The following is a 17583-nucleotide window of genomic DNA, read 5'->3' as shown; positions in this document are numbered from 1 at the left end:
TCAATGGCACCACATGGGGTGAATTGTCTGGAGACTAAAAGAAAAAGTAAAGTAAGATGCACCTGCACAGAAGTGGAGGAAGCCACTGCTGAAGCCAAAGCAGAACCTTTGTATAACCTTTAAAAATAAAACTGCATGTGAAATTCAAGTTTTGGTTCTATGTAAACAATTTTTGCATGTGTAGAAGAGATTTTTATGTTTAAAAAAAAAAAAAGAAAAAAGTTCCCACACTGACACTGAAGTTAGAGGTGTTTTTACACCTGAATCTCATTGGACAGTGACAGTCCAATCACAGAGCAGAGTCCAGCTAGAGGGATGGTTTCTCTTGATGAGAGTGTGTGTGGGATGTTTGTCAGACCGTGGGGGAGCTTAAAGGCTAGTGTGGTGTGTGTGTGTGTGTGTGTGTGTGTGTGTGTGTGTGGTGTGTGTGTGTGTGTGTGGTGTGTGTGTGGGTGTGTGTGTTTGTGTGTGAGAGAGAGACAGTTTCTTGGGAAACACTGGTGATGGGGAATCTCTCACACTGTGATAATTACGCACATACAGTCATGAAAGGCTGATGTCTCTTGATCACAGATGATGAATGCAATTTAAGGAGCGCGTCCACCTGGTGGCAGAGCTGTGCAGACAAGATGATTGCTGCCTGATGGGCGAAGACCCTTTTGGCAGATGGGAGAGATGCGGGGTTATTAAATGTGTCTTTTTTTCGGTGACTTCCACCAGTTAATATAAACGCAATATCCTACTCAAATGTAAAATTAAATATACAATGACCCCCACTCCTTTTTTTTTTCTGTTTATCACATAACACTAGCTGCTGCAGATTAACACAGAATGATGCAATCTTGTATCTCTCATGTATGTAAGATACTGCATCCAGGAGCTATTAAATGTCATAAACACGCGTCCCCTGAATCCTGGAGAGGGGGGGGGGGCATGTAGTAAGTGTGGGTGGCTTTATGAATCATCCTCTGAGGTGGGAGGGGCCCTTCTGGTAAAATATCCCTGTGTTCAGAGCGGCGTCACCACAGAAGCAATGTAATATCTGCGCAGGTCAAAGCTTTTTACAAGAAAAGAAACAACAACAACAAAAGAACGATGTTAGCCTTCGTGCCCTTAGCTTCACCGCCTGTGTAGCAGCTAGCCTCCACCCCTCTGTCATTTTATTTATATGTTTTTCAGCGTCACATCCCCCTGGCCGGAGGAATGTAGAGACGGGGTGCTTTAAAAATAGCATCCTCTCCTCTGACAGCGCTGCTCCGGTGGCTCCGCGGCACTGTGGTGCGAGAAGCAGGAATGCGAAGATGGCTGCAGACCTAGGAGAGCTGCTGGTCCCGTACATGCCCACCATCAGAGTCCCCAGGACAGGAGACAGGGTTTTCAAGAGCGAGTGTGCCTTTTCCTTCGACTCTCCCGTAAGTGTGCCTGTCCCCACACCACACCTCCTCCCACACAAACACACTAACACACACACAAACACACACCGAGACATGAGCGGATTGTTGGGGAGGGAAATGTTGTCGCAGGCGGACTGACAGCCTACCTTGGCTTGCCTTAACAACACACGTGAATCTGCTGTAATGTCTGTGTGTGTGTGAGTGTGTGTCTCCATGGCCACCTTCCCCGTGAATTTGAAAGGAAATAAATAATTAAATGTTGTTTACATTTCCCGAGAGAGGGATGGAGGGGTTTCCCTTTGTGCGGGGAGACCAGTTCAGGCCACATTACCGCTTCAACCAAGCCAATTAAACAGGCAAGCTAACACACCTGCTCGAGGTTTGCATTTATTTAAAATGCTTTAGCAGCCCTGTCAGGTGTTTACAACATCTGTGTGTGTGCGTGTGTGTTTCGTAAGTTTCCGTCTTCGATATGGTCTCTTAAAAAGAGACTTGGTGTGTGAGTGGTACTTGGCTGGATGTGTGTAATATTACTTAAAACATTTCCATCATTATATGCTCCTAACAGTGAATTTATTGTCATGTTTTCCATGTTAATGGTGTCGTTTAGCCTATGACGATCAAGACATGGTGTGATGTACGGTTGGAAGTCAAAAATGTGTTCAGCAGAGTTGATAGTGACCTATCAAAAATGTATGCTCTCTATGTAATGTATTGCAATGGTAATATATTGACTTAAAATACGTTTTTATGCTCAGTATTGAATTTTATAGTATGCTTTTATTTTGTTGTGTCACTCAGGGTTTGGATTATAGATATCATCATCAAGACCCAATCTTTTGACCCTTTTTTTTCCATTTATTTTGTCATTCTATCTTTTTCTGTGATTGAGACAACTGAGATAGTCTCAAAACATTCAGTGTTTTGATTTATATTGAATCTTAAAAACTTTTAAATGTCAGAATATACAGATTTGGTGCAGAGGTTAACCTTTCCTGCACTTATAAAGACTTGTGACAGTTATTTCATTGATTTATCTTTTGTTCTTTTGGTCTTAATGTTTTCGTACAATGAAAATCTACTTTCTCAACTGAAACCGTTTTTAAAGGTGACTCAGCTGTCTGGAGTTCATCATGTTGGCCTGAGGACTGGTTTATTTTTATCCTTGCTCTCTTGAAGCTCATATGTCACTCTGGGCCACTTAAAGGTTTATCACAGGGGTTTATAAGGCCTACACTGATTGCAGATGTCGGTTATTTTTGAAGGGGTATTCTTGATGTATTTTGTCTCTGAGAATCCACATGTGAAAGTGCAGGAGGGCATTTCTCCCAGAAAAATTAAAAGTTTTTTAAATGTGATTTTGTAAATGATCAAACCTTGGTATCCTGTGACATGAGTGGGCCTCAGTCCACAGACACTCACCAGCAGTTTTATGAGAAATAATGTATGTTTTTTTTTTTTTTTTTTTTATCTGGAGCAAAACCTACAGGTGCTCAGTGACCCAAAAAGCGAAAGAGAGAACCCACTTTATTGAGCTGTGCTCTGGCTTGAATATTGTGTAGAGGGAACTATGATTTACAGTAAAAAATCAGGATCTTCAGTAGCAGGCATGCTCTCATCACAGTGAGATTTTCTTCTCTGCAACAGTGCTGAAATACATTTTTGGCTCTTTGACAAGGTGCAAGAAAGACAGTTTGTTCGAGCAAGACAGCGTTTTGGAATTGTGCTTGCAGAATCACTGGCACATCTCTCTTATCATGTAGTGTTACATTTTTACTCAGATGTTACATGCTTATTGTGATGACAATGCAGTCACTATTTTCGCTGTAGCTACTCTCAATATAACTCAAATGTAGTATTTTTTCCATGTGTCAGATTAAAAAAATCATTGTAAAAATCTATACAGTTATACAATTATACTGTAGTATAATTCTGCCTCTCAGCTGCTGTTGAATTTACATAATTAGGCAGAACAGGATAGAAGATGATGATTCTAAAACACTGAACACAGTAAATTGTACCTATAATGTGCAATTTTCAAGGTTTTCAACATATTACATTTGCTGCTGTGTTAGTTTTTCTTCACCTCGTACTGCTGTTCATTGTAACTGTTTGTTTGTTTTGGTTTGCAGGAGTCTGAGGGTGGCCTGTATGTGTGTATGAACACATTCCTCGGCTTTGGACGAGAACATGTGGAGAGACACTACCGCAAAACAGGACAGAGTGTTTACATGCACCTCAAGCGACATGTCAAAGAGGTACGTTTTCCACCGTGGGCTGTATTTGTATTGGGTACTGATTTTTAACAGGACTTAGCAATAGCAGTTGAATTGGAGGCAGTAGTAATAAGAGTGAGAATGATAATATTTGTTTACATAGTGATTGTCAAATCACATTTATACAGGCATTAGAGAGACATTAATATGATAGATATTAATCAAGAATAAAACAGAAAAGTCAATATAAATCTCACTTGCTTCCAAACAGTATGAGAAAATGATCTATTTTAGCATGTAAAAACTGATTTAATTCATACTTTATATATTTACGCACAAAACATTATCACACTTTAAAGCTATCACAATATATAATGTGGAAAAGTAGCAAGCTGGAGTTGAGAACTAGGAAAGACTTTCCTTTAATCCCCTATTAAGCATTTATAAGCACTATATAAATGTGTAATTAATGGTTTATAACATACTATAACATAGCTGTAAGCAGACATTAGTTTTTATTAGCTTGTTAACACCACTTGTGGACAACCTCCATAAGTGGAGGCTGTTGTATAAACAAATAATGAAAGATAATATCTGTAAAACACAGCTCTAATAATATGTCTTCATAGCATAAGTTATAAATACTGTTCATTAAAAAGCACTCAAATATGTCCTAATGTCTGCTTAACACTATATTACAGGCTTTTAGATAAAAAGAGATCAGAATTGCTGACATGATGATTATTGATTATTTTGAACATTAGTGATTGAATTACATTGTATGGCCTGCAAATTGATGCACCAAGAATGCTTCGTCATCTGATATTTTATGTGAAATAGAGGTAAATATTTAGTTTGTTTCAGCCTTTTCACCAGACCTGACCTTCATTCAGACTGAGGCCTGTCTGAGTGTTTGTGGCTAACACTTGATATGTTTTCAGCTCTGTATCGTAACTCTAACCTTTCACACTGTTCTGCTTGTAGCCATAGTGTGAAGGTAACGTTGTAAAGTTTTCTGGAAAGACCCTGGTAATTTGGTACTAATTTTGTGCTAAATATAAACAGCGTTCATTTGTTACACTTCTAATTCCTTAAGCATTGTGCTTTCCCAGAAACCTTGGAAATTATCACCAAATACCTCGATATTACATGTCCCTAAAAATAAAATGTTATAGGTACTTTTGATACCTTTATAAATAATAACTTTCCAAATCCTTTCAACTCCATTTTAATTATACTGAATAAAATGAACAACATAAGATTTAAAGTAACAGAGTCTGCTTATATTAGTACATGGAGTAGACAAAATGACAGGGACGTCTTATGATATAATGCAATCAACAATACATACACATACATATTTTTTGTGATGTTACATTTTGTTGAGGCTGAGCCAGAGAGCTATTAATTCACTTTTGAAGTTTGTGGTGGTGTTGCATTGGATTGCATTACATGGTGTTTCTGGTGTTTTTGTCCATTCTTGTATGTATGAAATAATGAACTCAACAGGGCATTCTTGCTTTTATGTCAACAAAACACACATGTACCCGAACAAGCTTCTCTTTTTTAAAAAAAAAAAAGAAAAAAAAAAATTGATTGTGAACAACAAAGGCCATGGCTGCTGCCGCTGTGTTTTCTCACTGGCTCTAATTGCCCCCAGATAAGCTCTGCTTTGTAAAGAGCTGCTATTTCCATGCCTGAATCTGGCCAGAAACAGCTGCTCACATTCTGCAGGCTCCTGTGTCTGCTGTTTTTTCCCATGAGTCCACTTGGTCTCCAGTGTGTCAGCATTCTCTGTCTCTCTCTCTCTCTCTGTCTGTCTGCCCGCCCACTGTGTCCTCCTCCCCGCCGAGTTAACAGGAAGCAGTCACCTGAACTTGATCAGACTGGACGGACACTAGTTGGTGGTACTGGGTTGTTTTGCCGCCTGTCAGTTTTTGGAGACATAACTTATGTGAAGTCACTGACAAAGTGTTGAGTCTGTTAAAGATTGATTGTTGGGGTTTTACCACCCTGGAAAGTATTTAGTGAAGAGAAAAGAGAAATATATTAAGGGCATAGAAAGACGATGACACGCACTATAGGCAAAGACAGGCCCAAACACGTGATATTAGATGTACTGTAAATGGTATCTGTCCAAGTCTACAAATCAAACTGTGCAACTCAAGCACTTCCAATTTATCATTCTTTAATTTTGACCCTGTCATGGTAGGGGTTTTCCCCTTGCCTTGTAACCTGATCACGCAACTGGAACATTCAGCATCTATTTCTAACAAAATGACAACCACCTGGATCTTCTGTCGAAGCAAAGCTTAAACGGTTTTCTCAGCATTTTACTATAATAGACTCATCAAAGGTGTTAAGGGTTTTTTAATGTGATGAAGGCTCTTTCATCCAATTTGATCCCTCTTCCTTCCTGTTTCCTACAGAAAGCCACAGGAGCCGCAGGAGGCGCCATCCCCAGACGAAGAAACGGAAAAGTGTTTCTAGGTAAATGAGGCAGTTTGAGGCAGTGCTGAAACAAGTATTCACATGTTTTACTTAAAAGTACCAATACCACCAAGAATACTCCATCACAAGTAAAAGTCCTGCATTAAAGATGTTAGTTATATTGTCCAGAAAAACTATGGAAGAGTTATCAGCTCCATGTTCTTAAGGTATCAAAAGTAGAAGTACTAATTCTTCAGAAAGATGGGCCCTGTGACTGACATATTATCATGTACTCCATTAAGTTTGTTAATAGTGATGTATCGATGCAGAAGCAGCATTTAATGTTGTGGCTGGTTTTAACTACCAAACTAATATACAGTTAGGTAGTTTAGTGTTCAGTGTAGTTAGTCCAGTGGCTCCCAACCAGAGGTCAGGCCTCTCTAGACAGAAATCTGAGGATTTGTGAGATGATTAATGGGGCACAAAAGAAGAAAAAAGTTCTACTATAGAAATATGCATTCATTTTTTTGACTTCTTTCTCTTATTTTTTCCTTTTTGAGGAAAACATTAACCATCAAACATATTTTGTAAAGGGAAGAGACTGGGAACCACTGGTTTAATCTTTAACAGTGCAATGTATTTAATATCTTGTGATAAGATTTTTATGTAAAATCTTGGAGAAGTAACTATAGCTGTGAGATAAATGCATAGTGAAAGAGAAAGGACAGCATTTCATTCTGAAATGTAGTGGAGTACAAGTATAAAGTATACATCCACGCATTAGCTATACTGCTTATCCTTTGAGGGTTGTGGAGCGGCTGGAGCCAATTGTAGCTAACATTGGGTGAGAGGCAAAGTACATATACATGTACACATACATAGAGAGACATACAACAATTCATGTGCACATTCACACCTATGGGCAATTTAGAGTTGCCAATTAACCTGCAAGTCTTTGGACTGTGGGAGGAAGCTGGAGTACCTGGAGGAAACCCACGCAGGCATGAGGAGAACAAGAAAACTCCTCATAGAATGGCCTCAGCCGAACCATGTTTTGAACCTTCTTGCTGTGAGGGTACAGTGCTAACCACGGCACCACTGTGCCGCCTATAACGTATCTGTGTACCTCAAAATAGAACTTAGTCTCTACCACTGGTTAGACTGGTAGAATTAAATCCCTTGTTGCTAAACTATACCTATTAGCCACTGGTATTCTCATCATAGGCAAAAACAAAATTTAGCCTGCTGATGACAGAAAAAAAGGTGCAGCTTACTCTCTTGCACTGAGTTAGTGTTTTAATATTAAACTAAATGTGTTGTGTGTGGTCAGAAACGCCCCTCTCTCCCAAGAGAACGACCTCCATTGCGAGCTAGTGTTATTGTTTGTTACACTGTGGTGACCTGCCAGCTGCCCTGCAGCCAGCCTCTACCCAAAAGCGTCAGATATTTCTCATGTTGAGACCTCTCCTCCTCCTCCCCCCTCCTGTGCTCTAAATATAGGCCATTTATTTGTATATGTGGTTGGTAACTGCTCTAAATCAAAGCCTGGCCTACTCCCCTCCTCCTACTCCTCCTTGGTTTACAGTGGGGCCGCCTCCTGTCAGTCGCCGGCCTCTCAGCTGCCACCAACTGTCAACCCCCGGCTAGGCTGACACACTTCCACTGCAGCTATGACGCTGCTGGGAGAGGACCAGGTGTCTCTCTCCCTCCCTCTCACCCTCCGTCCCTCACTGCTGGAGGAATTCCTTCCACTCAAGCGCTTTGTAATTGACGTTCCTGTTTTCATTCAGAGTTTAATTGACTTTACTATCCGTTGCCTTTGATTTGACTGCTGTACATTAGGTCAACCATTTCTAGCCAATGTCTGACTCTCTGACTGTCTCTCTGATATAAATTTATGAGAGTCTTTCTTAAGAAGTCCTTCTCTGGACTGGATGACGATTCTTGCTGTCGTCCATTTTGGACAGCGGGCATTAATGTATCTGCCGTCATCCCCATACCAGTCGAGTGATCTAATCAAGCCGCTACCTGCTAACGTCAGACCATGGTTACCATGAAACCAGTGGGCACAATCACAATGTCAGGGATAACCTATGATCCTGTTTGTAATGAGTCATTACACGACTTTAGGCTGGGGTGGAGAACAGACAGCTCTATATAGAGAGATATTTAAGAGAGGAGGCTCTCTGAAGCTGTCCCTCCAGTTTGCAGGGTTAAGTTTGATATGATTTTGGTAAGAGCTGAAATGTAGAAGCAATTAATTAATTAGGTGAATGACAGAAAAATTATCAACATAATTTTCCCAGCAAAAATGCCCAGAGTTGTTTGGTTTCCCGTTTCTTTCTTGTAAAGATTTAATGCTTCTCTTTGTTTTACTAGACAGTAAAGTTGCACTGAAACATAATAATTATCAATCCTTATAGATTAATCTGGAAAATAATTGACAGATTAATCGATCCGTTATTTGGTCTAAAAATCAAAAAAATATAATGAAAAAATAATATGCTTTGTTTTGTACGACAAACAACGCAAAAGTTGTTTTTTTTTTTCAAAGCAGATTAATGCAATTAATGGCTTATCAAAATAGATTTGATTTCTGTTAATCAACCCACTGATTAATTGGCATTGGATTAGTTTCAGCTCTATAGTTAAATGCTTTTGGTTTTGGACTGTTGGTCAAACTAAACAAGATGTCACCTTGGGTTTTAGGAAAGTGTGATGGACATGTTCACTGTTTTCTGACATTTTATTGACAAAATGATTAATTGAGAAAATATCCAGCACTTCAGTCAATAAGGAAAATAGTTTTTATTTGCTGCCCTCATTTTGATAATTTTAGTTTTATTATGTGATCAACAATGAAATGAATGTTCCATAGCTGCACTAACAAACGTCACAGCCATGCTAAAATCCTAAATATAGCTCAAGATGAATTTTGTCTGAGTAAAAGAGACATCAGCCTTGTGTGAAGTCATCCTGTCACTGTTGTAAAAAAAGATGCCATTGATGGTTTTGTCGTTCTGTTTGTTCTCTCTGCAACCTTAGACTATTATGGTATTGACTAAAGGAACAAATCAAAAACATAAAAACAGAACAGCCCTCACACTCAAGAGCAGAAAAGAACAGAGCATAAAATAAAAATAACCACGAACAAACTCCATCATGGCTTAATAATGAGGTAACGTCAGTCTGCAGTGACTGAAGCAGCAGTCACATTCTAACTGCAGCGGTTTGCTTCCTCCCTTTAAGATTTAGAGCTAAACCGTGATTTTAACGGAGAGGACTATGAATACGAAGACGAGGCCAAGCTCGTCATTTTTCCAGACCACTTCGAGATCCCCTTACCAAATATTGAGGAGTTGCCCGCTCTGGTTAGTGAGTTGGTGCTGCATGGGCTCTGTGTGTTTCCATGCATGTCGAGGTGGAGGGTGCATTCAGTGGTTCCCTTAACACTGGACCTGAATCTTCAGATTAATTTGAGACTTCCTTAATGTTTTACATTCAAGAATATAATATAATATCCCATTGAAAGAAAAATGAGATTCTGTGATGCGTCACCTAACCTCTAGCTGTTACCCCTTCTAAAGGTTTTTCATTTGGGTCGGTTTTGGTGGAAGATTTTGGTGCCATTTCACAAGCTTTTTCTCTCTGCAAAAAAAGAAAAAGGAAAAAAAAACATCTGGGGGAACCACTAGGTGCACATGTGCCTTTTAAGTTTGTGTTTTATTGCTTGCATAGAGAAAAAACGGAGAGATTTTACTCCTATCTTGAATTTATTTATTTATTTGCTTGGTTTTTAGAGCTTGGCTTTGACATGGTTGTAGGTTTCCAACCTGTGGATGTAGAAATTTTGGTGCTGCATATATTTTTGATTATTGGAGAACACCTTATTTTTAAGAGCTTTGCATGGTTTATTTTGGGCTGCCACCCTCTCCTCTTATGCTGCTCTAGTCACTTTTTTTGCATAAATTTTGCATGTCCACTTTTTTCCTATTCATGCACAGTTAATGCTCGTTTTAAATGCTCCTACAGTTGTTAAAAGAAATTTGTAATCCTCGAATTTGTTTGTTTAGGTGATATAGTTTTGACACTGACCTCACCCACACCCATTTCTGCACTTGACAATGTCTTTGCTGTCTCACCTGATGTGCAGGTGACCATCGCCTGTGACGCAGTGCTCAATGCACCATCAGCTTACAAGAAGCAAGAGCCTGAATCCTGGGAGGAGGAGATCCAGGTATCCCGACATGCCAGGAGCCTCAGACAGCTGGATAATGGGGTCAGAATCCCACCCAGGTAAGACGGATATTATAGGTAGATATTTAAGAGTCTAAATGTTTTGGAAGCATTATATCCTCAGAAATGGTCTAACTAATGGTCAATACTGGGTCTAACTGCAGTAATCTTCTGGTGGCAGCATTACATTATTGTCATGATTGACATAAACAAGCAATATGTGTATCTTATATACATTTGTGCACAACTCCCTCTCCACTGTACCCTCATGATGGTAACAGCAACAGGTGTATTTTTGAGTCACTGGACAACTACTGACACTGTGGCTATGTGTAGTCATTAATATGGTTAAATCTGGTGCAGTATGGAGTCTTAACCTACAGCCCTTAGATGCTGTCTCTAGTCCCGCAGACTCTCAGTGGGAATCCTTCTTATAGGATGATCCCACTCATCTGAGATGGATCCTGAAGAGGGTTTCTGGTCTTGTTTCAGCCTCATGTCCCAGTCTGCCTCAGCTCAGCAGACCGCCTGCCATACTCATGTGCCCTGCAGTGTGCAGCAATAGTTCAGAGCCAGTTAGGGCTTACAGATGATCCTGCAGACAGAAAACAAGCTCAGCACACCAAGCATTGCATTGTTTCATTGATCACTGCTGCTGTACATGTGTGGTCCCTAAATCTATCCCAGAGAACAAAGAAAGGGAGGTGGAGTAACATGTCTTCTACTAGCAGCAGCTACTACAAAGCAGCTTTCCAGATGGATAACTGAAGGTCTGGCAGTTAATCTAAATTCTGTTTTACTGATTACTCTACAGAGGATGAACTGAAAAGTCATTTCAAACTATAGAATTGACATCAGTGCTTACTTTCACACAGAACAAGTGTTACATTTAAATAAATATTGAAATCCGAAGATGTATATTGCAAATTTAGTCAGGGTGTCTCAGACACCTGATATTGACCATATTTAAAAAAAAAAAAATCTGTTTCTTATGCCTCTACTTTCTCTATATATTATTTAATCAATAAATTGATAATGTATTATTTGAATCCGGAATAAAAACAACACAACATTAACACAAGTCTCTGTGTCTCTGTTGTCAGTGGCTGGAAGTGTCAGAAGTGCGAGATGAGAGAAAACCTGTGGCTGAACCTGACAGATGGAGCAGTGCTCTGTGGGAAGTGGTTCTTTGATGGGAGCGGAGGTAACGGCCACGCTCTGGAACACTACAGAGAGACCAACTACCCACTGGCTGTCAAACTGGACACCATCACCCCAGATGGAGCAGGTCTGAGACACATGAGACTTTAACCTGAACTGTTAAATAGTTTTAAAACTACTCTGTTCCTAATATTGGAGGATGTTTAGTTCATGATCAACAAAACAGTATGTTAATACCCCAATGCAACAGCCCTGCAATTTAAATCTTATCCTTTGTGTCATTGTGTCAGTGAGGCATTTATTTAACTGGGATGACCAACGTTAGTTGCGTTGTTCCTTTGGATTACATTATATTGAAATGAGTTTCTGATATCCTGCCGCCCTCATGTAAATACAACACCACCACTGGATTGTATTGCATTGTACTGATGTATCTGATAAAATAGTGACTTAGTGTAAATGGAATACTCGAAGGACCTTAATGGTAATGTACAAATGGTTAATTTGACTTTAAATTCGATTTTGGAGCATGGTATGGAGAACCATGCCATAATATCTTCAGCTTGACTGACTGGTCTTTTGGTTTCAGATGTCTATTCGTTTGAAGAAGAAGAAGCCGTGTTGGACCCCCACATATCAGAACACTTGTCACACTTTGGAATAGACATGCTACAGATGCAGAAAAGAGTGAGTTATCTTGACTGTGCAGAACAATGAAGCTTGTTTTACTATTAACACCACCTTCTCCAAAAGATCTAAAACCCTGCAACAAAATATCCACATATATACCGAACTAAAATTAAAGTCAGCTCTCCTCTTCTCTCCTTCAGACAGAGAATGGGCACCACACAGACAACAACGCACGGCCGCGGGTTAGTGAATGGGAGGTGATCCAGGAGTCGGGCATGAAGCTGAAGGCGGTCTACGGTTCTGGTTACACAGGCATCAAAAACCTGGGCAACAGCTGCTACCTCGGCACAGTAATGCAGGTCCTCTTCAGCATCCCAGACTTCCAGAGGATGTGAGTACTGTACGCTGTGATGTGGATTTACTAGAAAGAAAACACAACATTGATTTTTTTTTTTTTTTGTTTTTAGTGTATGTTTCTATGTCTTATCTGACTATAGTGATTGTGAAATTGCAGGGAATTTTAGGGAGCCATAGTCTCTACAAGTGTAAAAATAATCACATTGTTTTATTTCAGCAGTATACTGTGTCTCTGACTCTCAGTATGGTAACAACAAGAAACAAAATACTGTAAACACATCATGGAAAAAGACTTAAACTTTAACGATGAAACAGTTGTCTACAAAGTTTGATTAATCAATAGCAATCAGCACTGTGATTTATGAGTTTTTACACAATATTAAAAATAACATTTTTACTGTTAAATTGTGACCAACTCATGTGTACAGTATATGATATACATCCTACGCAGTGTTTTTAACAGAGGCTTAATGGTTACTTTACGATGAGACTCAATTTTCATGATGTATTTGGAACTCTGTATCTAGTCGCATTGTAATTATTGATCGATTGTTGCTGTGGATTAGGTGTAGAGAAAAATACAGAATAACACAACATTAATACTTAAAGAGAAAACCCATAGTGCATTGAAGCATGATATCCTGCAGAAGCAGTGTTGGTGTCTTCTCAGTACCAGCCCGTGTATTTCCTTGTGTCTGTGTGTTGCGTCCCATGTGCTCCATCTGAGGTGAGCTTGTGACATGTATTTTGATCTTTAGGTATGTGGGTAATCTTCAGAGGATATATGACTATTCACCCCTTGACCCCACCCAAGACTTTGCCACACAAATGTAAGTGACCTGTTACATAATGCAGTGTTATAATACACAAACAAGGGGTTTTCCAGCTGCTGCTGTCTCTGTGGCTGAAAAGGTTAAAAAAAGGCTGAGGTTTTTAAATTTTTTTATTTATGAGTAGCTACTTCCAGTTTATATTGTTGTTATTAAAATGCTTGAAATAACAATATAATGAGTTTTGAGTTTTATAGTTCGACCAAGTCTGGTCTATAAATCCTAGTAAAGCCAATAAATGAAACATACAGTAATTTGTTGGGTAAAAGCTTGTTTTCTGACATTTTCTGGTAAATATTTTGTTTTGTAATACGGTGTGTTGCAAGAGGTCAATCACATGCTGATGAAATGTAAGTGGAGTCATAGCAAGGCAGGTGATGAGTATCAGTTATGTTTGCTATTCATTCAGTTATGTTCATACTCTGAGGCACATTGACAGATAAACATGTTTAGACCTGTCACTATTCGTATTTGATAAATTCACAATGCAGGAATATCCTAAATTATATTACTACCTTGTATCCAATTAGGATGATGCCACAGTTTATAAATAACAGATAAAGTGGAAAGTGGAAATAAAATCAAGATTTAGACTTACAATACTACAGTTATCTGTAAAGAGTGCTGGACTGATGTGACTAAATGACAGCAGAGCTGTTTGACAATGGAAATGAATCATAATTGTAATAATTAATGAAATACCCAATGATGAAATTTTAGGTCAAAGATTGCAAACATTCCTTTGTCTTTCGAGAGGATATTTCAGCTTCAGTCAACAGAATTGAATATCAGTTAGTGTGAAACGAGATGAATAATACTTGATGGTTAAAAAAACAAAACAACGAAAGGCTTAAATTAATATAAAATTAATGTAAGGTTTTGAAGACGGTGATACTGATGAAACAGATTTTACTGACACGGGTTGAGTCACTGCCCTCTGCAGTTACTGTGTGGTATAGTATTTTTTTATAGACAGGCTGTTTTGGAGGCTCCTGGAGTATATTGTATGATATGAAGGATGTAATTCACTAATAAATTCTTCCCCCTTTGTTAGAGTGATCAATAAAAGTATGAGCTAATTATAAGAAAAGTATATTTCTGACTGTTGTGATTATTCTTATTTATTTCATAGTAAGGCTGAAAAAGGGTCCCTGCAGATATTGTCTGTGGTGTTGGTAACCATGGCAACTGAGCTGAGTTTGAACTCGAGCCAGATTTGTGAGACTAAAAATCCAGGGGTTAACAAGTTAGCTGCTTTGTGAAACAGGCCCCAGGTGTCTCGTCTGAAGGTTTTCTTTTTTCTGACGAGTAAAGACACGTGCACTTCACCTTCAGGCTGTGTCATCCAACGAATAACCCCAACAAGACTAGAGCAAAAGTATAAGAGTAACTAAGAGTTGTAATGTTGATGCTGTTTTTGTCCAACAGGGCTAAACTGGGACACGGACTGCTCTCAGGCCAGTACTCCAAACCACCCATGAAATCTGAGCTCATTGAACAGGTGATGAAAGAAGAATACAAGGTATTAAACTGGGTATGTCCAGCTCCCAAACTGGGTCCATAACCAACAGAAGCATGTTGATACTGATTGATAGCAAAATTATTTTATTATGGTTGTCAATACAGTATAGTTTCACCCTGTCAGATTGCTATTTTCCCGATATAAATGTAAAGTTTTTACCTAATGCAGCTCTTCTGTGTTCTTAATATACTTGAGCTTTTTTTGAGCTTTTCAGAGGAGTTGATAGAAACAAAAGGAAGATGTGATTTTCTGACACTGGCAATTTCTTCGTGCTCTGACCTTTTTCCTTTGGTCTGAAACTAACTGGTGGCTGCAGTCACAAATTTTGCAACTCAAATAGTTTTTGAACACAGCAGCTCCAGGCATGATATAACATGAAATCATTGCCTTTTTATCCACATATTGCAGTACACAGCTGCCAGGAAATTAGAAGAGGAAAGCCATTAAAGCATAGTGGGACCTAGTGCTAGGTCTGTAAGCTCCAGGTTTCTTTTAAGCCTCCCCAGCCGCAGTAATTGATAGGGCAGAGCCGTGATCCTGCACTTCCTACACATGTGATTGTGGAGTCAGGTTTGGACACATATTGACAGCTGGGATGATATGGGGGGGAGGGCTTGTGTTGGCATACTGTGCTCAGTTTGTATCCATTACAATTACATATGCTAATTAAAATGGCTTTTTAAATGTGTTCTATGGGATACATGGTGTCTTGCTGGAGGTTGGCCTACACATTGATTGTTTAGTGGTGTGGCAGGATGATGTAGAGACCCTTACACTGGATGACATATATTATAAAATATTTACTGACCATGGTGAAAATAGTGAATTTAAAAGAATAGTTTGACATTATAGGAAGTAGGGCTATGCTAATTTACTCTCTGGCGAAGCGAAAAGATCAATACAGTACCCCATTACCTTTTATGTTAAACTGGCATTAACATCTCTCTCCCCTGGTAGCCTGGCAACTGCTCCCAGTCAAGAAATAGTCTGTTGTACAATTCCTGGCAAAATAGCTAATTGATGTGTTGATGAGGATTGTTTGTGAAGAGTAACTTTATTTTATTGTCTTATTAATAGGCTTCTCCCCTCTTGGAAATTTTTAATAACTGGCACAGTAAAAACTGAAGGTTCTGTTTACTTTTTATTGAGAAATACAGAAACTAGGAAGGATTTTGCAGTTTTTATGGTAGCATCTATATTCACTTAGGCATTCTAAATAGCCATTTTTATTGAGGATGCTGCACATGTTTACATACTAAACTAGTTACAGCAATGCCATTCAGACTTATTAATGTTGCTTAGCAGGATTATCCTGGACCAAACAAAAAAATATAATGTTAAACATTCTTTTTATGAAGAAGAATCTCAGTGTGTACAGAGCAGTGCGACACATGTCTATAATACCACTCTGGTACCAGCTAGTCACTCGAGGCTAATGCTACCTTAATATTAACAGCTGCTCTGTTGTCTGACCTTATAGTTCCCTCTGAGACAGGTGAGTGATCATGCACAGTCAGTGTGTGTGACACCCAAATGTTTTCATTCCAGCACCAGCAGAAGGGCGTCTCCCCCCGGATGTTGAAGGCCCTGGTCAGCAGGGGACACCCAGAGTTTTCCTCAAACAGACAACAAGATGCCCAGGACCTCCTCCTGCACATCATCAACCTAGTGGAGGTGAGTGAAGCTAAACCTCTGTTAAAGTTAAAGTATTTAAAATGGTGTATATATGTGTATATTTAAATAAATATATACATATATAGGTGGCCTACATTTCTTACCTTTGACAAGACATTTAAAAAATATTAGTATGTCGCCTTAAGGTATAGTTCAACAAAATATTCTAAACACAATGTCCACTTACTAACCTTTTCCTAGTGGTTTAAACACCATCTTATGGTCCTTATTATTGAATGGAGTTTGCTCAGTTGTCATGGCAATAAATCAGTTGAAATCGGTTGTTATTATAATGTATTCACTTGCAGTATTTTCTGTATATTCTAGAAATGTGATTAACCATAACTTTGAAGAGAGCATTCACTATGACTCGTGTTATTAATATCAATTAACATAATTTTCATAAGGTGGATCTGTCAGGTTTAGAAATTGAATAGGTTTTTATACTACTGTATATGAGACACATCACCTTAAATGATGTCAACACTACAAACACAACAGAAAGCGACACCGCTTCTCATAAAACTCAAATGGCTGAGTTACGTCTGACCCCTGACACACATGGGGAGGTAGTTGATTGGGATGGGAGGGTCTGTTTTTGACTAAACACAGCACACTGTCTTCTTGGTTGGTACATACACATTGGGTTGCTCTTGATGTGTCTTTCTCAACCAGGATATATAAATAGCTCGGCGCTATCTGTTACACAGTGAGGCCAGATAATGCTTCCTATTCTGCCCCAGCCGCAGGAGACATGCCGTGACTCGGACTTGACTCTTCCTCCGCCTCATGTGGAGGAGATCAACAAAACAAACCATCCAGATTCTCCAAGCCTCAGTTTCTCCATGTCTGCCACATTCAGTAAAGAAACCCTATAGTGCTTGTGCTTGAACGTGGTTTGTTTCGAAAATGGCCCTCCTTTAGTCTACAGCTCTACAGCTGTGTGTAAACTAGATACTGCTTTAGGTTTCCAGACATAGATTGAACCTGACTAAAGCCACCACCATCAGCAACATTTTCCACTGTCTGTGTCAGCCTGCATACTTGGCCTGAGTAAAATTATAACTTGTGTATTTCTGTAGCCTCTTAGAATAGAAGGGCTGGGTTGCAAAGAAGTCGTCATCAAACTTGTG

General features: G+C 39.2%; 1 protein-coding gene across 4 annotated transcripts in view; it reads left to right on the top strand.

Moving 5' to 3' along the window:
* The first annotated feature begins 1176 nt into the window (after positions 1-1176).
* usp13 (ubiquitin specific peptidase 13) overlaps positions 1177-17583 on the top strand; it is a 33039-nt gene continuing 16632 nt past the window's right edge. The window contains exons 1-11 of one of the 4 annotated variants that reach the window (XM_022756837.1): positions 1177-1412; positions 3527-3652; positions 6040-6100; positions 9290-9411; positions 10194-10336; positions 11380-11564; positions 12027-12124; positions 12268-12458; positions 13183-13254; positions 14683-14788; positions 16325-16450. In XM_022756837.1, coding sequence (XP_022612558.1) covers positions 1302-1412; positions 3527-3652; positions 6040-6100; positions 9290-9411; positions 10194-10336; positions 11380-11564; positions 12027-12124; positions 12268-12458; positions 13183-13254; positions 14683-14788; positions 16325-16450 — 1341 coding nt within the window. In that variant the 5' untranslated portion in view covers positions 1177-1301. The remainder of the gene's footprint in view (positions 1413-3526; positions 3653-6039; positions 6101-9289; positions 9412-10193; positions 10337-11379; positions 11565-12026; positions 12125-12267; positions 12459-13182; positions 13255-14682; positions 14789-16324; positions 16451-17583) is intronic. The other 3 variants (XM_022756670.1, XM_022756585.1, XM_022756752.1) reach the window with 3 other exon arrangements.

Source organism: Seriola dumerili, unplaced genomic scaffold (assembly GCF_002260705.1).
Source record: "Seriola dumerili isolate Sdu_G_001 unplaced genomic scaffold, Sdu_1.0 BDQW01000002.1, whole genome shotgun sequence".
In the NCBI taxonomy this organism is placed as follows: domain Eukaryota; kingdom Metazoa; phylum Chordata; class Actinopteri; order Carangiformes; family Carangidae; genus Seriola; species Seriola dumerili.
This window is presented reverse-complemented; position numbering and strand designations above follow the sequence as displayed.